Consider the following 27576-nt stretch of genomic DNA (forward strand, 5'->3'; position numbering starts at 1 on the left):
CCAGGCTTACTGTGGAGAGAGTATTACGTATGCCTATATTTGAATATTTCACATGGCAGTCACCACTCCAAGGCACACAGCCATACTGAGAGTCCATGCACTCCAACTGGCATACAAAACCCTCTCCAAACAGTAACTTCCTGTTTTGGAATTTGCTGCCTCACAGACCGGAGACACCATACAGAATTAGTCAAAATTACATGGGTGTACTTTTAGTGGAGTCACTCTTCCTGATAAGGAATCATTGTGGCGTCAGTACTCTATTTATGAATACCTTTACTTTGAAAGTTGGCAGAGACCCATTCAGGAACTTGCAGTCTCAGCCCACTACTGTCAAGACTTTCATTGGGGTAGCACAGTGGTTAGCACTGCTTCCTTACAGCACCAGGGTCTCTGGTTCGATTCCCACCTTGGGCAAATTTCTGTATCTGGTTTGCACATTCTCCATGTGTCTGCTTGAGTTTCTTCCGGATGCTCTGGTTTCCTCCCACAATGCAAAGATGTGCAGGTCAGGTGAATTGATCATGCTAAGTTGTCCAAAGTGTTAGATGCATTAGTCTGGGGTAAATATAGGGTAGGGGAATGGGTCTGGGTGGGTTACTCTTCGGAGGGTCACTGTGAACCTGTGGGCCGAAGGGCCTGTTTCCATACTCTAGGGAATCTAACCTCAGCTCTACAGTGAAATTATAGAATCTGCAATAATACAGCCCACCACAGTCACAAAATTAAATAATGAATGGAGATGCTGCACACTAATATTTTATTTGAGAGATTAGCACTGTTGGGTTATTCAGTGCTTCAGGCACACGTCTCAATTTACAATGATTTGCATAACAAATATTTCATGGGGGATTACAAATTACAAACTTTAAAACATCGATCCTAATTAGTAAATCTGATGTAAATTAATATAATTTTCTTTACACTGTTTACAAACCTGCAAAATTATACAAAAATACAATTAGTTCCTTGATAAATAAAAATATCTATAGAAGGAAAATGGTCCAAAATTAATTCCAACAGTTGGACAACTAGCCTAAAGGTCATATAATCATTTATTGCACACAAAGTGGAAACTCAAGATTGAATTGAAGTGTGTGTAGGGAAAAAAAAGACTAAAATGGATTTCAAACCAAATAATGTTTGCAATAATCTGACTTGTAATTCCCATTTCTATTACGATTTACTACAGGTATTCACTTCCACCCTTTTCTTCCCGTGACACCCCCCAAAGGGGGAATGCACCAGAACAACTCCAGTGATAAATCAACACTGTACACATTACGCGCAAAGATCAGGGTCAGCTTCTGTCAATCTCCCAACTCTGTGGTTGATTTGGAGCACTTACACGATAGCTGCTACCCAAGGTGAGAAGCAAGTTTTCTCATAAGAGGTGCACTGTTACAGGGTAGCATTGTACTGGCAAGACCATCGGCATTTGAGACAAAACTAAGCATGGTTCTTCCAAAATTCTTTTAAAGTTTAATTAGCTAAATTCAACCTGCAAGTGTCACCTAGTTCATCAGATATAACTAGATTTAAATTCAGCATTATTAATAGGTAATCCAATATCATATTTAGGAGAACCTAGTGCTCCTTTGCACAAATTTGCCCACGACACTTAAACAGGAGCTCAAAGATGAACCTCAGAAATTTCAAACAATTAACTGCTGAAAAAGGTAGCTCACAAAGAAATATTAAACACTATATTCAGCAACCTGGAATCAAGGACTGTTGATCAGCAACTGGTTTACCTTCCAATTTGGGGATTGCATCAAGTTGCCCAAAGCCCAATGCAGAGGCTGAAGTGCAATAAGATTTCAAACTAGATTAGTGTCAAATGCTTTTGAAATAAGATAATAATTCTTAAAGTTTTGTACCTAAGCAAGAATACTAATCTCAAGTCAAGCCACTGAAGTCTGATGCCTGAGCAATCTCTAAAGACCAAAACAGCCAAATGGAAAGAGAAATCCTATTGACAACCCTACTACAACCTTCTGCCAATTATATATTCAACCCTATTTCCAAGAAAATGGGACAACTTTGAGTGACATAGCTATGCAAAAACACAAATTCAACTGAACTTTTCTCAGATAATCAAGAACTTAATTAAAATTCAAACTAAAATACAACAGAAAAACTGACAATATAAATCCAATCTCATAGGTTTAGAAATGATTCTTGATGGATTCTTGCTGTGACTTGCACCAAACTTTCAAAACAAATTTACTGCAAAAGATGTCAATTCCAAGGTAAAATGTTATGATCTACATGTACAATAAAGTGTGCAGAATGGCAATCAGATACAATGTTAATTTCATGGCATCTTCCAATATGATCACCAGGCCAACTAGATTAGGAAGACAAACTATGGAAAGTCAATCTTTCTTTTTAATGATTGTTATAAAATTTGAACCAAGTACAACATTATTGTTTGCCCATCCCATGCTGAGAAATAGTTCAGCTGGTGAGCAGTTTCTGGAGGTCAAGTGAAAGGTCCGGCTCAGTCCACAAACCATATATCCCCTGAAATCCAGTGCTGGTTTGGCTAGAACTAACATTGCCTTTATACACCATTAAGGACCAGGCTTCACTAAAACATCAAATCTATGTTTAAAAATTGGTCACTCTTATTTTTAATCTCAAAAGTCCTATTTGGAATGAACTGCCTGGTAGACTGAAGCAGAATTGAAACAAATTTGTCAACAGGGAAAAGCTTTCAAAGTGCAGAGAAGTGGGACTAATTGGATCGTTCTTACAAAGAGCTAATACAGGCATAACAGGCCAAATGGCTACCACCTGTTCTGTTTACATCTAACTTTGGAAAGTGGAAATTTCTGTTATCAAATATGCAAAAATTCTACTGTAATGGATTAAAAAAGGTGTTGAACAGGGACAGACTCCTGTGTTAAGAAAATCTAATCAAGAAACTGAGCTTCAAAGCAACAACAACTTCAAAGCACAAATATCCTCTTCACCAAAGAAGCTAAAGCTCCCCATTCTCCCAACATTTTTAAATGCTAAACTTAAAGATCAAAGAGCTAACCAATAGACCCCATATAGAACATATGGTTTTAAAAAGTAACCCATTAGTGCAAGCAATGATTTCCTTCACACTGACAATTCTGAAATTAAGCTGCACCAACTCAAAATTAGTTAATTAAATACAGGAGCTATTATCATCTGACTTGATAAAATATGACATTTTACTATATTTCAGGTTTGATTGTAAGAAAAACGTGCTGGAAACAGGGAGCGAAACTCAACAGGAACCTAAATGTAAACTCCAGGTTATAAGCTACTCTGGGATAAACCCACTTACTGCATTCATAATACATGAACTTTATTTGCTAGCAGTTAGGTGTTGCATTACCCAAATGTCACTCAAGTGGGGTAAAACAGATATACCTTGGTAAAACACAAGTCCATTTCTAGGTAATTCACAGAATTTGGATTGAATAGTGTCTTGTGATAGAGAAACCACTGGTATACATCATAATAAGGTCACAACAAAAGCAAAATTTTGTGATCATCAGATCAAATGACACTTGCAGATATGTCAACCCAGCGAGCAGGTTTTGCACTATTTTAATTCCCTGGATGTGTCATTGTAACAACAAATAGTGATTATTTTTTCACATGTTCCTTCATGTTGCAAACTGGCTGCGCAGTAGCTGCATAACAAATTTCCCACCATTTAACAGTAGGCAATAATGTGAGTGTGCACAAACGTTCAAAAAAAATGAGGGTTAATTTGCAAATAAACTATTAAGAAGATGAATATTTTCAAAGCCTCTTGCTCAGTGATCATTAGCTGCTCAGCTGCAACTTTTTCAGCACAGTCCGCCGGTGTTTAAGGGTGAAACAATAGCCAATACACTCTTCTGTTTCTTGAATTCGCTTCTGGAATCTGCAGCGATCCCGGGCATACTCTTCCCAGGGTCCTTTACGGATTTCTTCACTACTGACATAATGGACAGTGACGTACTCATCAAAGGCAACCTAAATTCAAGGAAAGAAAAGGGTGATTTTAACAATCATAAAACTTTGAATATCAAAATACTGGCTCTAGAAGAAACATTAGGAATTATCTTCAACATAACCATCTTCCGTAGTACATCAACTCACATCAAGAACAGTACCCATTGCAACAAATCAATTCATTAAAACAGAATGCAACTTGAACACAGATTAAGAATGCACCTATCTCTACCAGAGTACCTGAAAAGTGGCGACCTAGAGGACTTCAAAGCATCAAGTAACCAAACAAAAAAAAAAGGATTTAAACTGGTTCAAGTTCAATAAGGCTCAAACATGAATGAGAACCCTAATTGACAACAAAAGAAGCTGTCACAATAATGCAGTGGCAGTGAGTGAAGCAACACAGATGTGCTAAAACGTGAGCCAAAAGAGGAATTGCTACCTTTGGTACGCTTAAATGTGGCATACTCCAGACAGTAGCATGGAGGCATTGGCTTAGTGGTATTACCGATAGACTATTAATCCAGAGATCCAGGCAACGTTCTGGGGACCTGGGTTTGAATCCCACCATGAGAAATGGTGAAGTTCGAATTCAAAACAAAAACAAAATGCTGGAACTAAGTGGTAGTGTTCCTACTCCCTAGACCGGGAGGCCTGGTTTTAAGCCCCTCCTGTTCCAGAGGTGAATAATAACATCTCTAAACAGGTCGTTTAGGAAACAGCTTCCACAAAGTCCTTGGTCTACGCACAGGCAGTTGATATCAATTTACTGGAGCAGCATGATACTATTATTTCTTACTAACTGGGGTAGGGAGGAAATTGTTTTCTGATTACTATTAAACCACCCTTCCTCAAGCTAATTGTCACCGAGACAGACAATTGCATAGTCTTAGAAAATTGCTCAGATAAACTAGTGAATAGGCTGCTCCCATCCACTGAACTAGATTCCAGTATGCGCTGTCAATGTCTAAACTGTTATACAAAGTGGGGAACAACTCAAAACATTTTGTGGGCTGCCAACAGAAGCTAGAGAGCAAACAAAAGTAAAGATGGATGAACGGTTTCTTACACTCTCCCAAATTACTCATTGCATAGTAATCAAATGCATTACTGCAAATTCTATATACTCTCATTCTCTTAAGTCACACTATTTTAACAAATGGCATCTTGTTGTGGTCACATATTAAATATAATGTTGCCAACTTTGTATACAATTAGAAGAATACTTCAAGGAAATAGAGTTGTGTCTTTTTACCCTCTATTAACTGTCTGGCCATGAAGACTTGCTCCTCTACAGCAAGTACCTGAACTCTCCAGCATCTCAGCACATCGCAAAACAAAATAAAGAATACGATTGCTTAAGTGTAGGTACAGTTATAATATACTCTTCTTAAAACTGGGAAGTATTTGAAAAGAAAAATCATAATTCTGCTGTAGCCAGAAGTCAACGTCGCCCTTCAAACATGCAGTCAGCAGTGCCTTCAATCTCTAATCAATCTAGACTGCCTAATTTTAGACACTTAAATTGTTATGCTTGGAAGGTTCGCAGCTTTAAGAAGTGTTCACCAAGCTGACGAGTAACATAGAACATAGAAAAGTACAGCACAGAACAGAACAGACCCTTTGGCCTACAATGTTGTACCGAGATTTAATCCTAATGTAAAATATAGTAACTTAACCTACGTACCCCTTAACTCACTGTTATCCTTGTGCATGTCCAGCAGCCACTTAAATGTCCCCAATGACCCTGCTTCCGCCACCACAGCTGGCAACGCATTCCATGCATTCACTATTCCCTGCGTAAAGAACCTACCTCTGACGTCTCCTTTGTACCTTTCTCTTAATATCTTCAAACTACGACTTCTCGTACCAATCCATCCTGCCCTGGGGAAAAGTTTCTGGCTATTGACTATCTATTCCTCTCATTATTTTGTACACCTTGATCAGGTCTCCTCTCTCCCTTCTTCTCTCCAGAGAGAAAAGTCTGAGCTTATTCAACCTTTCTTCATAAAGCAAGCCCTCCAATCCAGACAGCATCCTGGTAAACCTTCTTTGCACCCTCTCCAAAACCTCTGTCTCTTTTCTATAGTAGGGCAACCAGAACCATACACAATATTCCAAGTGTGGTCTCACCAGGGACTTATAGAGCTGCAGCAAAACCTCACTGCTCTGAAACTCAATCCCCCTGTTAATGAAAGCCAAAACACCATATGCCTTCTTCACAACCCTATCCACTTGGGTGGCAATTTTGAGGGATCTATGTACTTGCACACCCAGATCCCTCTGTTCCTCCACATTGCAACATGCTGCAATATCCAATGCAAGCCACAATCAACTGAATAGTATCATGGAAAACATAAGCCATCAATGTGCTCACCCAGGGCTATCAGTATTATGGGAAGTCATGCAAGAGAAAATAAATCCAAACTTGTAGATACACAGCATCAAAACTTATGTTTAAGCATTTTTTGGAAGGGTGTTATTTTGTGAAATGAACAAACCAATCATTAGAACGCATTATTTTTGTCCAACTGAATACAAATGCAACAAACAGAGCCACAGGGTTTGGGGTCTGGGCAAATTGTTCTTTCAATTTCATTTAAGGGAATCAAAGTCCAGTCAGGACCAATAGAAGGAAAATCTTTCCATCTAATTAAGTCAGGATACACAATTTAGGTTTTGAAAATTGCATGGTTAGTGCCAAAACATGCATTTGAGGAGATCTTATTTTCAAGCTAGACTGAAATCTCCTGGTTAGGTATACTTCATTGCATTCCTATGAGTAACCATCACTGCTGCTGGGAATACTTAGAAAATGAAGGCACCCCACCCTTGAGAATACAAGAGTCAGGCACTTTTCAGTGCAGTTGGTCTACTTTTGTCCTGCATTCTGTAATCATGACAAAAATAAATCAAGAATCTTTGAAATACACTGCCTATAATCTTAATATCTCAAAATATGGCGTGCAGGAAGAATCACAACCAGTTACGATGAGTTTCCAAATTAGCAAGAGAATCATTAAAAACAAGCTAACCAAGAAACGAGTCCCTTTCCCGGAATCATTGCTGTTCTTTCAGTTTCATTATGTAGCCACTATTCAACTGATTGCCCGATGTTTATTGTTGTAGTTTCACAGGTCACTATGAGAGGAAATTGAGTTCTCTCATGATCATAGAATAAGTCATCCTATCATAAGAAATTTCACAAATACATTTTATTTGGAAACAATGTGAATCAAGTTCTCAAATGGGATCAATTGCTCCCATTTTCTCTTGATTTGTTTGGGGTGGGAGCTAGAGGAACTAAAGACAAAATCCAACTTTATTTTTGCAATAACTGTGAAACTTGAGTCCACGTTATTTCCCTCTTTAAAAACATTGTTATCGCAAGGAGATACAGACACTTACGCCTGGAGACAACGCCCTGTTCAAACCTCCAAATAAAAAGGTGCACCAACACCTTACAATGACTGATGTCTACAGCACCTTCCAGCAACATTTTCCAACATCAGACAAAGCAATGGTAACTAAACTTACACTCTAAATACTTTTCAGTATACAAAGAGATATTTCAGAATCTGAACAAAATAAACCTATTAAACTAAAAATGTGGGCACATTGAAATAAATCTTATGTACAGAAATAGTGACAGCCACGTTAAAACCAACTTAATTCTGCCTATGTAGCTATGTAAGTGACATGAACCAGAAAAATCAAACCCAAATTGGTCAAGAAGTTCAAGCACTGAAACCTGGAGGTCAGAGGCAATGCTTATACATGTAACTACTGAATCATTAAGTACACATATCTAAAGTTGAGGGCAATGATCGAATTTGAAATTAAAAGCATTTTGCTGGGCAAGTGGCTGAAGTTACTACTTTATAACCGAGATATGCTTATTCTTGTCAACATTTTTTGAAATTTACAAAATAATGAATGAGTCTTTTGCTCATGACTAATTCCAGCCAGAAAACACCAAACTGGATAAAAGCCCCAAACAGACTACTTCCAAAGCAAAGTTCATGTCTGAACATCAATGCACAAAGTAACCTAATAAGAAAGTTTCCTTCTGTAATCACACCAAGATTCCACCACAGTTCAATAAGCACTTACTCACTCCATGTACACGCTTAACATCTGATTCATGATATTGATGAAATAGTTCTGCAAGTGACTGCTGAACATGAGTCAGATGTAGATATGAAGGGCAAAAAAAGAAAATTGTGTTTTGCTCTCTCACTCTCCAGTGATACCATAAAAGACAAGTTCAATCTGTGCAACTACCAGCCCAAAGACTGAATGTCTGTGATATTTGATGGCATTCCCATTCACAGAATCTCCCACACCACAAGTATTTGAGCACCCCCTAAAATGGATATTCTGTTCTACATAGCTCACTTCAACTCTCCGGAACAAATTCACTTCTCTTGGAGAGTGGCTGTAATGGTACTTAAGTAGTGAGACATAATCCAGGACAAAAAGCCAGCTTGATCAATATCCTGAAGCTACCCTGAGCACCACCAGTGGTGATAGAATTTGCTATCTACAGGATGTTACTAAGCAAACAATGGTGAATTCTACACAGCTCCTGCTGCAAACCAGTGATCCCAAAATTGGGAAATCCAGATAAGGCAGCCATTTAGCCCATCAGGTCCACACTAGCTTTCAAAGAACAATTCAGTTAGTCCCAGGTCCCTAGCACTGTGGCAGCAGTGCTAATAACTGAGCCACTGTGCTGCCTAATACCTGACACAAATTACTTTTAAAAGACCAAACGACTACTAAGAAGGGTATGCAAAAAAGGAAAAGGCAGTCTCAAGATATGCCACACAATCACTTTCTTCAATGTTCTAACAGAAATACGATCTCTGCAGAAGACATTTTAGGTCCACCTAGTGCTCTCAGAGAAGTGGGCCAACCAGGCAGATAGCATGGTATCATGGAACTGTTCAAAAGCAGACTAACATTATATACAAACCAAGGTTATAACCCAACTGCTTCTGGGTTTACCAGCAAAAACCCTGGTAGATGTTTTGCTCTCACCAGTGTTGTAGTTGCCAACTGTCGTCTTTCACCTAACATCTGAAAGGGTTCAGAAAACATTTACGAGGATGCTGCCAGGATTGGAGGATTTGAACTACAGGGAGAGGCTTGGGCTGTTTTCCAGCGGGGTGACCTTAGAGAGATTTGACAACATGGTGGATCAATGGTTAGCACTGATGCCTCATGGTGCCAGGGACCCGGGTTCAATCTCCACTTCAGTCTGTGTGTAGTTTGCACATTCTTCCTGTGTCTGTGAGGGTTTCCCCTGGGTACACTGGTTTCCTCCCACAATCCAACGATGTGCACGTTAAGTGAACTAGCCATGCTAAATTGCCCACAGTGTTCAGGGATGTGTAGGTTAGGTGCATTAGTCATGGATAAATGTAAAGTAATAAGGTTGGGGAATGGATCTGGGCGAGCTACTCTTTGGAGAGTCAGTGTGGACTTGTTGGGCCTAATGGCCTGTTTCCACACTATAGGGATTCCATTTATAAATGGGCATAGGTAGGGTAAGTAGACAAGGCCCTTTCCCCTGGGGCGGGGGAGTGCAGAACTAGAGGGCATAGTTTTACAGTGAGAGGGGAAAGATTTAAAAGGGATCTAATGGGCAACCTTTTCATGCAAAGGGTGGTGCGTGTATGGAATAAGCTGCCAGAGAAAGTGGAGGAAGACGGTACAGTTACCTGATTTAAAAGGCACCTGGGTGGGTAGATGAATAGGAAGGGTTTAGCAGGATACGGCCCAAGTGCTGGCATTTGGGACTAGATTAATTTAGGATATGTGGTCAACATGGACGAGTTAGAGCAAAGGGTCTGTTTCCGTGCTGTACATCTCTGACTCCAAACCCAATGTCAAGCTTGTGCCTCAACTAATTGATATGTGTTTAACTTGCTCACCAAATCCTGGGTATAGATTGGAGTGTCTTCCTTTCATATTTTAATTAAGATGCACATTACCACATGCAGCAATTCTGTGCAAAATATTTTCACAAGGCGTTTCTGAAGAATATACTAACAACTTGAAGCATATTACTCTGAATTTTCCATAAATGATAAGTCAACCATGTACATTAAGCATTATAGCATCCGTTATCTTGAAGCCAGTTTAGCTGCTCCTTTCAGACTAATGTGTTACAGATTCAGTGTAGTCAATACAAAAATTCCAGGAAACATATATAGAATTGGATGCTATTACCCAAAATCTGTTAGTCTCCATAATATTTTCAATTCTCAAATGATATAATTGTCTGACATATAGATATCAAAATTTAGTTACCTTTTTGGAGCATTTTTTTTCACAAGCCATCTGGGTAAATGTTTTCTGTACTTCACTCTGAATTTCTTCAGTAAACCCACTGTCCACTCTGTCTGAATCATCTTCTAGCTCAATGGTACACATTTCAGATTGCTGAGTGCAACTAGATTGGAATACAGTTCTAGTGTCCACTTTGTGCCGTGTTTTAATGCAGGCCTGAAAATTCATAAGGTTGTAAGGATCAGAGGTACCAGCTAAAAAGTTCAACAGCTCTTCATCTGTATCTGAGAGTTCAGAGCTGCTACCATTGCTGTCAAATCCATCATCATCAGAGTCGCTGTCCTCATCTTCCTCACTGTCATCACTATCACTAATGGAGTCGCTTCCTAAAATATAAGCTATTGTTTTATTGGAACACTGAGGTCTGGATAAGGGATAGCAGTCATCTTCTTCCTCAGCATCATCGTCCAGTTCTTCACTGCTACTCTCATCACTATCCCACTCATTGTCTCTCATGGACATGTTCCTACTCTCAATATCCAAATACTGAAGGGTGGGCACGGTTGAGTCAACTGAAAGTGGTAGCGGAACTGTCTTTCCATTATCCATGCAAGCATCCCTGTTAGCCTTCAGGTCATTACCTTTGGAGCAGCTGTCTACACTGGGGGCAGGTTCAGGAGGCACCCCCTTGCCCCAATACCTCAGGTCTTGGCACTGGGAGCCGGCGTGCTCTTCTTCCAAGCTGGAATAGCCGTAGTCCTGGTCTGATGGGATGGCGATGCCCACCCCGCTGTGGTGGTGGGAGAATTCCAGGGGTTTCTCCAACTGCTGGGTGCTGTGGAAGCCGGGCTCTGCCGGGGCCAGTAACTGCTGCATAGAAGCTGCGGGATAGCCAGAGCTCCACTGGGGCAGCCCCAAATTGACGAGCTCCAGGGGGTGAGGGAGGCCTGGGCGGAGGGGGTCGCTGGTACTGGGTGTTTCCGGGGGAGAGATTCGCCACATCACTTTGGAGAAGAGGCCGGGGCAGCCCGGGGCTGGGGGCTCGGGGATCTTCAGCGGTGGCGGCGCCTCCACGATCACCTCCAGCCTCTCCTCCTGCGGCGGAGCGAGGGGGAGAGGCTCGGGGGCCCCTACCCAGTGCCAGGCGGCGGCCCAGAGACCCCCCAGCGGGGACACCGACTCCCTCTCCCCGCCGCCGAATCCCCGCATTTTGTCCAGGACCGGCCCCAGGAGGCCCGAGCCCCAGCTCAGGGGGGAATCCGCTTCCTGGCGGCGGAAGCGGGCAAAGCTGGGCCTGTAAAACACGGAGATCAGCTTCATCCACGGGCTCTGGTAGAGGCCAGGCCCGCCAGGGTGTCCCCCAAGGCCGCCGTCACTGCAGGAGGCGGCCGCGGGGGCTGGACCCGGCGGCTCCCAATTCATTTTTTTTTTGTTTTTTTTTTATGAGAAACAGGAAAAAGATTCACGACGACAGCAACAAGAAAAGCCGAGTCTGGAAGGACGAGGAGAAAGAAATTCACGACCGACCGAGTTTTCGCCGCCCGACCGTTTCCCTCCCTAATGCCTCAGGGCGCCGCCGCCATTTTGTGAGCCAACGAACTTCGGCGCCAAAACCTTGAAATTAGAAGCGGCCCAGTCGCAACAGCCCGTCCGGCGAGGCGCTGCGACCAGCAGGAGATGGTGGAGGTGAAGGTGGTGCTGTTGCTGCCGATTCTCGCCCTCCATCCCGCAACACGCAACCGACCGTCCACACTCCGCCATCTCCCGAGGCGGACTAAAGGGCGCGGGGGGGGGAGGGCGGGCGCAAGCGATTTCATCAGAAACCCCGGGCAGCGTGGCGCCTTCCTCCCCCTCTGCTGCCACCTAGGCAGGAGGCCGGCCGCCGTGGGAACTGCAAAAGGCAAACATCTTGCCTAGTGTTGGAAATCACGCAACATCAGGTTGTTGCCCAACAGGTTTATTAGGTACAAGCAGTGGGAGCGCTACTCCTACATCAGGCAGCTATTGGGGCAGGACCATAATATACAGAATTTATACTAAAAGATCAAGGTGTCATACAGCTGATGCAATGTATTGAACAAACCTAGATTGCTGTTAAGTCTGAATCACTTGGAACGGGCTACAGGTTCATTAATATGTAAATCCCAGAACTTCTTTCAAGTCACATTCCTGAGATAACTTAAGGTTTTATAAAATGCATTAAAGGTGTAAGGTTAGGGGCTGTCTGTATTCCAACTTGAGTCAGGTTGGTTCTATTTCCAAAGTAGGAATTTATAAAATGTCCCATGGACTGACTGTCCACAGATTGTGCATTTTGAACAAATTACAATGTATCTGCAAATGCAGATTTCACACCATAGACTTATGGGTGTGTGTATGTACATGTGAGGGGTGATAGTGTGTGTTTGAGGCGGGGGGCAGGGGAAAGAGGTGAAAAGTGAGAGTTTGTGAGTGTGCATGTTTGCATAGTTGGAGTCATAGAGATGTTAAGGATGGAAACAGACCCTTCAGTCCAACTCGTCCATGCTGACCGATATCCTAACCTAATCTAGTCCCATTTGCCAGCAATTGGTCCATGTTCCTCTAAACCAGACCTGGACATTTTACAGCCCACGGGCCATATGGTCTGGCCCGCATGAGGTCAATCTTAAATTAGAACATAAATGAAAAAGTATTTATGCCATACATGCAATACAACTGTGTTGCTTTTGTTTTGAAAAGGATGTTTTTTTTCACTTACGTATGGATGCACATGCATGTGTTTGTGCGTGAACAGCTAAAAGTGATGCTTGCTGGCTAGCCCTCAAAATGTCAGCTCACACCAATGTCATATCCCACAAAATCACCAGAAACAGTAAACCGCTTTCTGATGGAGAGTTCATTAAGGAATGCTTGTTGGACTCTGTAGAACTAATATGCCCTGAGAAAAAGGAGGCATTTGAGAATGTGCCCCTCTCTTAACGCACTGTAACGAGAAGGATTGGGGACATTGCGAGAAATCTGGAGCTTCAGACTGCAGCACAGAGCGGTCAACTTTGACTTTTTTCCCTTGGCTTTGGATGAGAGCTGTGACGTACGTAGCACAGTCCAGCCACTCATCTTTGTATATGGGATAACTACGGACATCAAAATCACGGAGGAGCTGGCAGCCATGCAGTCAATGAAAGGAACAACAACTGGTAATGATTTGTTCACGGAGGTAAATGCATGTTTGGACACGTTGGGACTAAAATTGGACAAGCTGGCGGGTGGGACAACGGATGGTTGTCCAAAGCTAATGGGAAAAAAATGTTGGATTCTTAAAGAGAATGCAGGATAAAGTGACAGAAATTGACCCTGAACAGAAATTAGTATTTTTGCATTGTATTATACATCAGGAAGTGTTGTGTAAGTCAGTGTTAAAAAATATTGCATGTTGTAACTAAAATAGTTAACATCATTAGGGCAAGAGCTTTGAATCACAGGCAGTTTGTTGCACTTTTGGAGGAAAATGAGACTGAACATCGTGACATAGGCTACCACACAGCTGTCAGGTGGCTGAGCCTGGGCAAAATGCTGAAAAGTGTGGGGGACCGGAAAGAAGAGATTCAAGATTTCTGTGTGAAGAAAGGGAATGGCACTCCACTGCTTTCAGATGCAGACTGGATTGCAGACCGTGGTTTAACTGTTGATGTAACTGCACTTATGAATGAACTGCAGTGCAAGGGCCTTTTTGTGCATGGAATGTACAACTTGGTGAAGGCTTTTATGAGAAAGGTGCAGCTTCTCTCAAGCCAAATGGAGGACAACATTCTCACCCACTTGCCAACACTGAAGGAAGCCACACCTTCAGCTGATCATCTCCACAGGTCCTCATCTATGTTAGAAGCACTGCATGGTGAATTTTCAAGGCAATTTCAAGACTTTAAAACGGTTGAGAATGAAATGCACATGATTTTTTCCCTATTTACATGCAATGTGGAGAATGCACTTAGTGATGTTCAGCTTGAACTCATTGACCTGCAGTCTCACACACTTCCAGCAGAGTACTTTAGGTCAGTCTCACTGCTTGATTTTTACTCTTCCCACAAAGAGGAGAACTTTCCACAGATGAGGAGGCCTGCTCAGAAGATTCTAGTCCTCTTTGGATCTACCTATATATGTGAACAGACATTCTCAGTGATGAAGTTCAACAAATCCAACTACAGATCCTCAATCATTGATGATCACCTCTCAGCTGTCCTTTGCATAACCACCTCAGACATTCACTCAGATTTCAGTGCACTTGTTCAAGCCCAAAACAGACGGGATTTTTCTCACTAAACAAGTAAAATGAACTGGAAGACATCAAAAGCACTTATTGCTTTTTGTATAGAGTTGTTTGTAATACTGAACAGTAATGAAACAACTTTTCATTATTGGTTTGAGATTAACATGTTAAAAATAAAATGAAATACTGAAAATATTGTTTTTACTGTTTATTTCTTCTATATTTGACCTACTCCACAATTTCATATCTTTATTGTAACAGAATATTCTTATTCTTATAATTATAAGTTTCAGTGCAAAACTATATCATTTAGTACTTTTTACAATGGGAGAAAATTAATACTGAGCAGGATTATGTTCAACTTATTGTTGGTTCGGCCCTCCAACACAACTCAGGTTTCTCATGTGGTCTCTTGGAAGACTTAATTGCCCACCCCTGCTCTAAACCCTTCCTATTCATATAGCCATCCAGATGCCTTTTAAATGTTAACAATTGTACTAGCCTCCACCACTTCCTCTGGCAGCTCATTCCATACATGTACCACCTGTGTGAAAAGGTTGCCCCTTAGGTCGCTCTTATATCTTTCTCCTCTCACATTAAACCTATGCCCTCTAGTTCTGGACTCTCCCAATCCAGGGAAAAGACTTTGTTGATTTACCCTATCCATGCCCCTCATGATTTTATAAACCTCTATAAGGTCACCCCTCAGCCTCCGACGCTCCAGGGAAAACAGCCTCAGCCTGTTCAGTCTCTCCCTATAGCTCAAATCCTCCAACGCTGGTAACATTCTTGTAAATCTTCTCTGAATTCTTTCAAGTTTCACAACATCTTTCTGATAGGAAGGAGACCAGAACTGCACACAACATTCCAACAGTGGCCTAACCAACATCCTGTACAGCTACAACATGACCTCCTAATTCCGATACTCAATACTCTGATCAATAAAGGAAAACATACCAAACGCCTTCTCTCACTATCCCATCTACCTGCAACTCTACTTTGAAGGAACTGTGAACCTGCACACCGCGTTCTCTTTGTTCAGCAACACTCCATAGGACCTTACCATTAAGTGTATAGGTCCTGCTCTGATTTGTTTTTCCAAAATGCAGCACCTCGCATTTATGTAATTAAACTCCATCTACCACTCCTCAACCCATTGATCCATTTGATCAAGATCCCGTTGTAATCTGAGGTAACCCTCTTCGCTGTCCACTACACCTCCAATTTTGGTGTCAACTGCAAAATTACTAACTATACCTCTTATTTATATAAATGATTTGGATGTGAGCATAACAAAAAGTAGCGGACCCAGCACCGATCCTTGTGGCACTCCACTGGTCACAGGCCTCCAGTCTGAAAAAGAACCCTCCACCACCTCCCTCTGTCTTCTACCTGTGAGCCAGTTCTTTATCCAAATGGTTAGTTCTCCCTGTATTCCATGAGACCTAACCTTGCTAACCAGTCTCCCATGGGGAACCTTGTGGAACGCCTTACTGAAGTCCATATAGATCACATCTACCACTCTGCCCTCATCAATCCTCTTTGTTACTTCTTGATAGTGTGCCCAGTCTTCAGTGTATGTGTAGTCAAGGAAGGGGAATGTTAAATAGTCAAATCAATTTAGATTTGATCTTATTGTCACATACATTGTGGAATGCTTTGTTGCAGCCATGAAACGACATTTAAGTTACAAAATAAAAGTTAAAAGAAATAACAGAATTCATCTTCTATGCAAGGCCCATTCCGAAATTCTGAAAATCTGAAATTAAAACAAATTGCTGGAGAAACTCAGCAGGGACTGATTTGCAGCACATTCTATTTTCATTCATGCAAAATAGTTCTTTGTATCGAACTTGAGAAGTGCCGTAAAAAGACCCATTTTGTCAAAACTTTCTATCTTGCACTCATAAATTGATATTCTTGTGAATCAATCTGAAGGGGGAAACCAACATGAATACTGTTCAAGAGAATGCTGATTGGTAGAGGTATTGACATGGGGATTGCAACAGCTAATGGTGGTTGACAGTTAACTGTCAGGGTTTGATTTTAATGTCGAGGTGCTGGTGTTGGACTGGGGCGGACAAAGTCAGAAGTCACACAACACTAGGTTATGGTCCAACAGGCTTATCAGAAATCACAAGCCACTTCATCTGATGAAGAAGCAGTGCTTCAAAAGCTTGTGATTTCGAATAAAACTGTTGGATTACAACCTGGTGTCGTGTGACATCAGGATTTGATTAAATTTTTTTGACTAAATTTTAAATCAGACAAATTTTAAATCTGGTTTGGCCAAGGCATTACCTTCAGAACCAAATCTGCAAATTGCTGCCACGTACTTTGCTGAGTTGTAACAATGGATTGGCTATGCTAAATTGCAGTAGAGGGTTTTTCCACACTAATACCTAATGGCTCAATTACTTAGGAGGAAAGGTTTTGATAGGCTAGATTTGTGGCTGCTGGAGTTTAGAAAAATAGGAGGTGACTTAATTGAAACACTTAAGATCCTGAGGGTCCTCCTAATGGATGTGTAAAAAGTCTTTTGTCTTATCGGAGATTCTAGAATTGGAGAGGTCATTGTTTAAACTTAAGGAGAATTCTTTTTCCCACAATTGATTATGGATCTTTGAAAGTCTTCCTCAAAAGTCAGTGGAAGTAGAGACTTGTAATATTTTCAAGATAGAGATAGATAGATTTTTGATAATATGCTGAAATACGGAGCAATCAGATCATTCATGATTATATTGAGTGGTGGAGCAGGCTCAAGGTGCCAAGTGGCCTACTCCTCCTCTGAACTTAGTGGCGTGTTTGTGGTATTCATATCTCATGCCATTTTGCAGTGGTTTCATGCTTGTGATTAACAAATACATGAAGGAATGGAGGAGGGATCAAAAGGAGGACAGAGGGTGGGTTTTGGGGGTGGTCATGGGCTCAGTCAATTTAAGGAATTGAGTGGCCTACAGGGTGGGATAATTACTGTCCACAAGTGCTCATCTCAAGTTCATGGCTTTTATAGTCATCACAAGGATTGGAGCTGACCTGTAACAATGTGATTACCGTTGATTGAGTAATCTTGGAGAATCTCCCTTACAATGCATAGAACCAAGTCTGCTAAAAACTAAGTTCAGTTATATCCCACAAAGCAGTAAGTACAGCATCAGACATGAACATTCTATAAAGAATGAAGAAACAAACATACCATGGAAGAAATAATGGTTGAAGAAATGGCTCTATAACTCCCTCTTAATCATCAACACTTGCCAAGCATATGGTGTGTCAGTATACTTAGCTCTCTTCAGAAGCTAGTCTCAACAGATCATGATGATGCATACATGAATAAAGCAAAAGCAATGAAATGTGAAATGCTTACAAATGAAATTTGCATCTGAAGAACTACTCTGCCACTTCTGTGCTCTCAATAAGTTCTTTGTGTGAGCGAGGGTGGAGCTGGGCAGGAATGTTATAGCCTCTTTTTTTCCCACTCACAGGATGAGGGTGAGACTGGCTAGATTAGCATTTGCTGCCCATGTTATGACATGGGGGAAACAGTCCTGCTTAAATTTAAAACAGCAACACAGAAAAGATTTATCCCGTGTTGTAATCTGTGAAATCAGAGGGCAAGCACACTTTAAAGTAAAACTTAACAACATTATTTCTTATAATATAACAGAGAATAATTAACTAACAGCTATTTACAACTCTTCTCTAACCTATCTTTTACCTTCCCTTCTATAATACTAGTCCGATAAAACTCCAGGTTTTGATTTATAAAACAAAACTTCTTATCTCAAAACCAGGCAGCTTTCAGTTTTCTCTGTATTCCGGTTGTCTTTTCTTCTTCTTGAGGATTCTGCTTCTCAGGTTACTGATCAATAAAGGTACCTTGTAAGAGAGCTATTTTTCAGACAGTCTTTACATGCTGGTAGGTTGGCAGTTTTCCTCCCAACTGTTCACTTTTCCCCGATCTTATACCTCCCAAAGCATCAGATTGTGACATTGGCTTTTAAGATTGTCAATATATTAAATGCAAACTGGATTGGAGTTTGGTGTTTTTTGGCATATAATTTAAACTGATTGGCCTAATCCAAATCTGTTTTGTCATTTCCAGTAGCTGGAGCACGTTACAATATATCTTTTTTTCAGAACACTTGGTGCTGTCAGGTAGTTTTTGCTAGCATTTAACTCTCTTAAAGGTATGGTACACCCACATCTTCATAACACCTCCACCCTTAAGAAAAAATGAACCCTCATAATGAAAAAATGGCTTTTTTTGGTCTTTTAAAAAAGACATTACCCTAACATTCAGATACTTAAAATAAGTTCACCTTAATTTCTTCCCATAACTGTGTGTGTGGTTACATGTATAACAGTTAAATCAGCAATAATGCATCTGCGGTTATATTCTTACAACCCGCAACATGTATGATTTTTAAATTAAAAGTCTGTAACATAAGACTCCAACAAAATAGTCTCACAATTTTAGAATGCTTTAAAGACAAGAATGTACGTGGATTGTAATCTATGTACAAAACTGTCTCCGACATGTTTTAATGTGTCTGTAGTTCCTTTTTGATTGTGGAGTATTTCCTCTAGTGGATGTTGATCTTGTTTGAAAAGTAATCAACTTGCAGTTCTGTCCCATCCTCATCTTCCTGTAGGAGTACAGCTCCAACTCCAATGTCACGAGCATTGATGGCAACTTTAAAAGGTTTTCAAAAGTTTGGTGTAGCTAAAACTGGTTTGGTGGTTAATATTGAATTCAAATGTCAAATGTCTCCAGGCATTGTTTTGTCCACCAAAACTTTGTTTTCCTCTTCAGCAAATCGGTTAACAGTGCCACTACACCGCTGAAGTTTAGAACAAACTTCCAATAGAATCTGCTGAGTCCTAAGAATTGAAACATCTCTTTCCTCGAGGTTGATTGTGGAAATTCCTTGATGGCCTTCACTTTTGCGTTCCGTGGGGGTCAACCTTTTATGATTGATGTTATGTCCCAAGGATGTCACCTCTGCTTTCAGGAATTCTGTTTTATTAAAGTTTATCATCAGTTTTGCTTCTCGTAATTGTTTAAAGAGCTCTGTACCATGTGATCTTTCAGGTCTTACTAAAGACCACTACATCATCCAAAGAGACTGCATAGTTTGTTAACCCAGCCACAACTCTTCCCGGGTCTTTAGAATGTGGCGGAATCACTGGTCATTCCAAAAGGGCATCACTTTAAACTGATATAACCCATTTGGGTTTACAAATACAGAAATGTCTTTCACCCTCTCTGATAAAGGTATATGCCACACATTAAGTCCAACTTAGTGATGTAACTGGCTTGTCCAACTCTCTCAATACAGTACTCCAATCTAGAAATTGGGTCTGTGTCTGATTTTGTAACAGTGTTGACCTTCCGATAATCCATGCAGAATTGTTGAGTCCTATCCAGTTTGGGAACTAAGACGATCAGTGAACTCCACTTGCTCTGGCTTGGTTTGACGATGTCTTCGTCCAGATGGAGATGGAGGCCATGCTCAACCTGTCTGGCTTTAAAAGGATCGAGTCGATAGGGTTGTTGTTTATTCGGAGCAGTATTCCTACGTCTATTTCACGTACGATGGCGTTAGTCCTCCGCATCTGATTCTTAAATGTGTCCTTAAACTGCAGTAACAAAACTTTTAACTGCGTTCTATGCACCTGAGACAGACAGCTTACTAACCTACCCCACTCCTCAATGACTTCTTCGTTATTTAATCTATTTTGAGGCACATCAAAATCCATATCATCTGGATATGATTCCTTACTCTGCGGGGCAGTAGCTAACACCTGTTTCTCTAGTTCTTTCTCTCTAGTGTAATACGGTTTCAATATGTTCACATGACATACTCAATACCTTTCTTTTCCTATCTAGCACCTTTACTAAATAGTTCACCTGACTCAACTTTATTTCAAATTGATAGGGACCACTAAACCTGGCTTTGAAGGGATCTCCAATCACTGGTCATCCCCTCGGGAAAACGTCCAAGTCTTAGAGCTCTTATCTGCCAACTGCTTTACTCTACATTATGCCCTCTTTAGATGCTGTTTAGCTAACTCAACTATTCAATTTAGTCTCTCCCTCACCTCCAATACATAATCTAAGTGTGAGATCTCAGACTTTGGTCCTGTCATTTTTCTTTAATTAATTTCAAAGGACCTTTCACTTCATGACTGAATATTAACTCTAAGGGAGTTAACTGAGTAGATTCATTTGGGGCATCTCTAATGGCAAATAATACAAATGGGATACCTTTGTCCCAATCATTTAAGTGATCCTGACTGAATGTTCTCAACAAAGTCTGATGCCACCTTTCTAAAGCTCACTGGGATTCAGGATGATATGTACTGGATTTAAAGTACAGTATACTTAGGCTATCCATAACCTTCTTAAACAGCCTAGCAGTCCCTTGGTCCAACTGAATCTCTCTGGGTAGCCCATACCATGTCAAGAAAGCTACTAACTCCTCTATTATCCTTTTTGCCTGATACTCCGTAATGGAGTTGCCTCTGGAAATCTGGTGTAGACATCAGTTATGGTTAACAAATAGTGGTTCCCACTTTTAGTTCTCAGGAGGGGACCTACACAATCAATTATAACCCGTGTGAAAGGTTCTTCGAATGGGGGAATTGGCAACAAAGGTGCTGGTTTATTACAGCCTGTGGCTTACCTACCATTTGGCATATATGACATGTACGGCAAAAGTTAACCACATCCTTGTGTATTCCAGGCCAATAAAAACATTTTTGGACTTTAGCCTGAGTCTTTCATCCCCTTAGGTGACATCCTACAGGTAGTACATGTGCTATTCGTAACACCTCCTGTCTGTATGCTACTGGTAACACAATCTGGTGCACTTCAGCCCATTTCTCTTCTGCACTAACCTGCTGTGGTCTCAATTTGCATCTTAGGATTCTATCTTTCAGATAATAACCATCCAGAATATTCTCTGCTTCCTTTTCACATCCACATATATACCTTTTAGTGTCTCGTCTTGCTGTTGCAAGTCTCTTCATCTTTCAGGAGTAAACACTTTTTTTTAAGATTAGATTCCCTACAGTGTGGAAACAGGCCCTTCAGCCCAATCAGTCCACACCAACCCTCCGAAGTGTAACCCACCCAGACCCATTTCCCTCTGATTAATGCAGGGGGGGGGGGGTGAGGTGAGTGTCTCCAAATAACACTCGCACGTGCGCACACAACATTTTACTGCAACGTTTTGAAAAGTTCCACCATTGCCCTGTACAGGACAATGCTGGCAAGATTATCTGGGGAAGGGGGGTTTAGGGTACACCCCTGTTTACAACTCCAGGGAAAGTGTGGGGAAAGAGAGAGGGCGGGCAATAAGTCATTTGGAGATGGTGCCTGGAATCCCATCAATGTCCAGGAATGTTCTCGGCAGTATTTCAGTAAGCCGAGTTCATTTTTAATCATTGTAAACAAAAGACATGATCAGTGTTGGACACAACTCTTTAATGTAAAGTTTCTATCAGGACCTCGAGATATCCTTACGATAATTTACATTCAGATAATCAAGGTTCCTCTGTATTTAAATATACCGCTACCTTCACTAGCTTTTAACTTGCCTTTGCTGACTAAGTCGCAACTTCTCAAGTTCAAATTCTCTCTTTTTTCTCTCCCTTTCTTCTCTCTTTTTCCCCTCTCTCTCTCCTTTTGTTTATCTTCTAACTCAATTTTTCTACCTCTACTGCACTTGTCGTTTTTTTCTGCTACACCTAAGTTTGAGTAATTCCTTTACAATTTCAGCTTTACTTTGGTCTTTGGTTAAACCCAAATCTAACTTATTTGCTAATTCCAAAAGTATGGCCTATTTCTTTACTTCTAAAACTCTTAGCAAATTTGAGAATCATCTTTAGCAATTTTAAGAGCTATTTCTCTCACTTTTAATTTACTTAACCACGAGTCACTGAAAGTAAACAAATTACCTAGTTTTATTTAAAGATCTAGGACACGAATCTACCATTGTTTAAATCTGTTGGGGATTTCTTGTAACCCGTCTGTCTAAAACAGTTCAAATCCCAGACGAGCCCCCAAACTGTTCGTACACGGGGTAAACACTCCTGCTTAATTTAAAACAGCAACACAGAAAAGATTCATCCCATGCAGTGATCTGTGAAAATTCGAGAGGCCAAGAGCTATTCAAAGTAAAAAAATTAACAACTTTATTTCTTTAACTATAACAGAGAATAATTAACTAACAACTATTTACAATACCTCGTTAACCTATCTTTTACTTTCCCTTCTATAACACTGGTTCGGTAAAACTCCCGATTTTTATTTACAAAACAAAATGCATCTCAAAACCAGGCAGCTTTCAGTTTTCTCTGTATTCATGTCGTCTTTTCATTTTCTTGGGGATTCTGCTTCTCAGGTTACTGATTGATAAAGGTACCTTTTAAGAGAGCTATTTTTCACAGTCGTTCCATGCTGGTAGCTTGACAGTTCTCCTCCCAATTGTTCAACTTTCCCTAGTCTCATCGTCCCAAAGCATCAGATTGTGTCATTGGCTTTTAAGATTGTCAATATACTAAATGCAAACTGGAAATGCAAATTGGAGTTTGGTATTTTTCAGGGTATAATTTAAACTGATTGGCCTAATCCGAATCTATTTTGTTGTTTCCAGGCTACCTTAGCTACCCTAGTAGCTGGAGCACGTTACATTGTATGTTTTTTTCAGAACATTTGATGCTGTCAGGTAGTTTTTGCCATCTTTTAACTCTCTTAAAAGGTACAGTACACCCACATCTTCATAACACCCATGACAGTCAAGTTACCCACATTGCTGTGCGTCTCGAATCACATGTAGGCCAGACCAGGTAAGAATGGCAGTTTCCTTCTCTGAAGGACATGAGTGAACCAGATAGGTTTTTCTGACAATCGGTAATGGTTTCCTGGCCATTAGAGTCCCAATTCCAGATTTTTATTGTATTCAAATTCCACCATCTATCATGGTAGGAATTGAACCTGGTTCCTAGAACATTACCTGACTCTCTGGATATGCAATTCAGTGATAATACTACAAGGCCATCACCTTCCCCGCTGAATTACCTTGATGAAAATCAGGGAGGATGGTCTAGATGGATCTTTTGAAGCCCATCTATAATTGCTGCCTTGTCAGTGGACAGCTTCCCCACTACGTGATCACACTTTAAATTTTAATGGTAAGTTAATAGTTCCTTGTACCCACTTCCACTGAAGATATGCAGTGCTGTGAGGGTACACAGGTTCTTGGGGCAGCACTGGAGAACATGGTTTAGAGGGGATTCAAAAGCGAGGAATAGGAATGTGGCCAATAATCCTTGGGATAACTCACTCGGAGGATGGTTGTTACCCTGTCCTCCTTTCCCTCTTGTCAAAGTGCTCCAGAAAGTCTCCCAATGCCCTTTAGAAGACTGGTTTATGGATCAGTCTGTTTTCCCTGGAACATTGGAGGCAGAAGGGTGACCTTAGAGAGATTTGGCAGCACAGTGGTTAGCACTGCTGCCTCATGGCACCAGGGACCCAGGTTCGATTCCAGCCTCAGGTAACTGTGTGGAGTTTGCACATTCTCCCAGCGTCTGTGTGGGCTTCCTCCGGGTGCTCCGGTTTCCTCCCACAGTCCAAATATGTGGAGGTCAGGAGATTTGGCCATGCTAAATTGCCCGTAGTGTTAGGTGCAACAGTCAGAGGGAAATGGGTTTGGGTGGGTTACTCTTTGGAGGGTTGGTTTGGACTTGTTGGGCCAAAGGGCCTATTTCCATACTGTAGGAAATCTAATCAACATGAAATGGTGTGAATCATTTTAAATAGTACTTCAAATCTATATCAGTACTGTGTTGACACCCAGTCAATTGGTTGTAGTTAGGAGAGTCAAGTAACAAAGCGTTCTGCAGGCTCTTTATTAAGCACCATTGACAAGAAGATTTATACCTGAAATGTCAACTTCTCCACCTCCTGATGCTGCCTGGCTTGCTGTGGTCTTCCAGCCTCTTGCTTGTCTACCTTGGATTCCAGCATCTGCAGTTCTTTTTGTTTCCTTAATAAGCACCAACATGTATTTGAAGTGATGGCCTGTTCCTTAGTGAACTGCTAGCGGTTTCTAATGTAGGCTGCAACTCCTGGAACTAGGTGAAGTCTAACAGTAAAACATGGACTAACCATGTAGTGGAAGACACCATTTTTTGTAACTGAACATGCTGCAAAAAAAAAACAAGTACACCCCCCCCCCCCACCTGCTCACTGTCTTGCTTATATCCTGAACTAGACATGAACTCTTTGCTCCGTCCTCATACTGTCACCAATTCCTTCAATATCTCCTGTTTCTCAGTGACAAGTGCTAAAGGCATTACAGTCGCACACCATGGAAATAGTGCCTTCGGCCCAACTTGTCTGCGTCGACCAGATTTCCTAAACTGATCAAATCCTATTGCCTGCATTTGGCTCACATCCCTCTAAACTTTTCCTATCCATATATCTGTCCAAGTATGAAAAATCACAACACCAGGTTATAGTCCAACAGGTTTATTTAGAAGTACTAGCTTTCAGAGTGCTGCTCCTTCATCAGGTGGTTGTGGAGTATAAGATCGTAAGACACATAATTTATAGCAATTTGCACAACCACCTGATGAACGCACAGCACTCCAAAAGCTAGTGCTTCCAAATAAACCTGTGGGACTATAACCTGGCGTTGTGTGATTTTTAACTTTGTCCACCCCAGTCCAACACCAGCTCCTCTGCATCATATCCAAATGTTGTAAATGCTCCCTAGAGTGAACTTGACTGGAACACCGTATGGTGTTTCAAACTCATCTCTGACTTATAATCTACTGTTGGCTGTCATGTAGAGAGTTAAATTCCTGTTTGTGGTCTTCTACACAACTGCAAAACCTCATTCATATTTAAAGAAAAAGTATCTTATGCGGCACATTGCAACTCCCTGACTTTAACATTGATATTAATAACTTGACACCTTAAATATATCTTCCAGGACTGCAGAATCCCTGGGGATGGGAGTTAGAAGGATCAGGCTGCGGATGGGAATCCATCAAAGAACATTGTATTGGTATCTTCCTAATTGGCATAAGGTTATCCTTCTCTTTGCCTGAGTTTCTGGATCACCTATCTACATTTGAGACATCTAGACAGCATTTCATGCTTTCCAAGTTCAGGGGGAAGAATTGAAGACCAGTATATTATATAACAAAAGACAGACTGCCATAAGTTGCAGCACAAGGGGATTTGCATGAATTGCAAAAAACTAGCACACACATTCAGCAGGTAATAGGGAAGACGAACAGACTTTTGGCCTTTATTTCAAAGGGAATATAATGTGAAAATAGAAATGTCTCAGTACAAGGTACAAGTCAGACCACACCTGAAAATACTGTAAATGGTTTTGGTCCCTTTTTAAGGAAAGGTGTTAATGGCATTGGAAGCAGTCCCAAGATGGTCACGAGACTGATCCTGGGTACAGAGGGATTTTGTAATGAGGTTGGGCTGGTAGGCATTGGAGTTGAGAAAAATGAGAGGAGACCTTATTGAAACACATCGATTCTAAGGGGCTTGATGGATTTGATGCGAAAAGGTTGTTCTCTTTGTGCAAGAAACTAGAGTAGAAGGCATAATCTTAGAGTAAGGAGTCACCCATTTATGATAGAGTAGTAGTAGCATTTTCTTCTCTCAATGGTAATGAATCTGTTGTACCCTTTTTCACTTTGGGCTCCCGAGGCTGATTTGTTAAGTACACTCAAGGCTGCAACAGACAGGCATTTAATCAATAAGAGAACTAAGGTTTATGGGGAAAAGACAGGAAACTGCCATGATCTTGATGAACAGCAGAGCAGACTTAATGGGTTGAATGGTCTACTTCTGATTGTACGTCTTTATGATCTTATAATATCTTCTTTCTGATGGCCTTTTCGCTGTTTTTAGACCTGAAGTGTGCAGTGTAGAGCAGGTCTGATCTTCAGACATTTCATTGTATCATCAGGCTATACTTTGGGAAGAGATAAAATGCCGTCTTTGGATCTGGCCAGAGACAACTTTGATGTAGGCAAGATGCCTTCTGGATATGTCCGAAGTAGGCATATATCTACATAAAAAGTGCACAAGCTCATTCATACCAAGCATAATCAAACGGTCAACAGACCTGATAAGAACAACAGTCAAAGTTTCAAAATCCTGTCACAGGGACCAGTCAAAGTGCCAAGAGGACCTGTCAAAAACACCTGTCAAGGCCTTTAAATGCTTCTGCTTTATATCTTGAAAAAAAATGCTTCAAAATTGCTTGCTACTTCAGTATTTACTTACGTCTCAGAATTTCCATTACTGGTTTCGTACTGTATGATGGATTTCATAAGCACCCATTAACACAACAGGATGCTTTCCATTTCACAGGTTCATTGACAGCCAATGGTCATAGATTCTCTGCTACGGACTATAAACTTAATTCAAATGCACAATTCCTTGTGGAAACAGGCATTAAGTCTTTGTTGTTATAAGGCCTATTTAGTTAAATGAAATATAAATGGGATTTTATGGCATTTTTACAGGTTTTTTTTATTGGCACGAGATGTGGGATCACTGGCTAGGCCAGCAAAGACCGTGATTTTTTACATTTAGAAATTTATTTTATAGAACTTTATTTTATCTCAGTTCTGCGTCCTGTGAACTGCCCATTGTGGATACGAGGTAATTGGGCACGGTAGATTTAAACTTGGAGTAAGTGAGGACTGCAGATGCAGGAGGGCATTCCTGATGACGGGCTTATGCCCAAAACATCGATTCTCCTGCCCCTCGGATGCTGACTGACCTGCTGTGCTTTTCCAGTACCACACACTCGATGGCAGATTTAAACACAAGCAGTGCGTCAGGGGCAAGGATTGGCACTGACAACATAGGAGCTATAAAGGACCTTGGGCTGGGGAGGCTGTTTGGAAGACAGAAGAATTTATGATGTGGGGAGGCATTAGGGGCTTTTGATGGATGTACAGATGTTGCTTGGGTTTTAAAAGAGCAGTTTAGGAAGAAG

General features: G+C 41.1%; 1 protein-coding gene across 1 annotated transcript; it reads right to left on the reverse strand.

Moving 5' to 3' along the window:
• Nucleotides 1–743: 743 nt before the first annotated feature.
• Nucleotides 744–12065, reverse strand: ppp1r15b (protein phosphatase 1, regulatory subunit 15B). The gene is made up of 2 exons (XM_072563817.1): nt 10300–12065; nt 744–4002 (listed from the first exon to the last, which is right to left on the reverse strand). Exons 1-2 carry the CDS (start codon nt 11698–11700, stop codon nt 3811–3813), a joined length of 1593 nt encoding a protein of 530 aa, XP_072419918.1. The 5' UTR covers nt 11701–12065; the 3' UTR covers nt 744–3810.
• Nucleotides 12066–27576: the final 15511 nt, after the last annotated feature.

The sequence above is a fragment of the Chiloscyllium punctatum genome, chromosome 45 (assembly GCF_047496795.1).
Source record: "Chiloscyllium punctatum isolate Juve2018m chromosome 45, sChiPun1.3, whole genome shotgun sequence".
Lineage (NCBI taxonomy): Eukaryota > Metazoa > Chordata > Chondrichthyes > Orectolobiformes > Hemiscylliidae > Chiloscyllium > Chiloscyllium punctatum.

Excerpts from the sequence above, each read along its gene's own strand:
- ppp1r15b (XM_072563817.1), bottom strand. The coding sequence starts at position 11,700 with ATGAATTGGGAGCCGCCGGGTCCAGCCCCCGCGGCCGCCTCCTGCAGT. Across the intron at positions 4,003-10,299 it reads AAAAAAAATGCTCCAAAAAG|GTTGCCTTTGATGAGTACGT; the intron begins GTAACTAAATTT and ends CCTTGAATTTAG.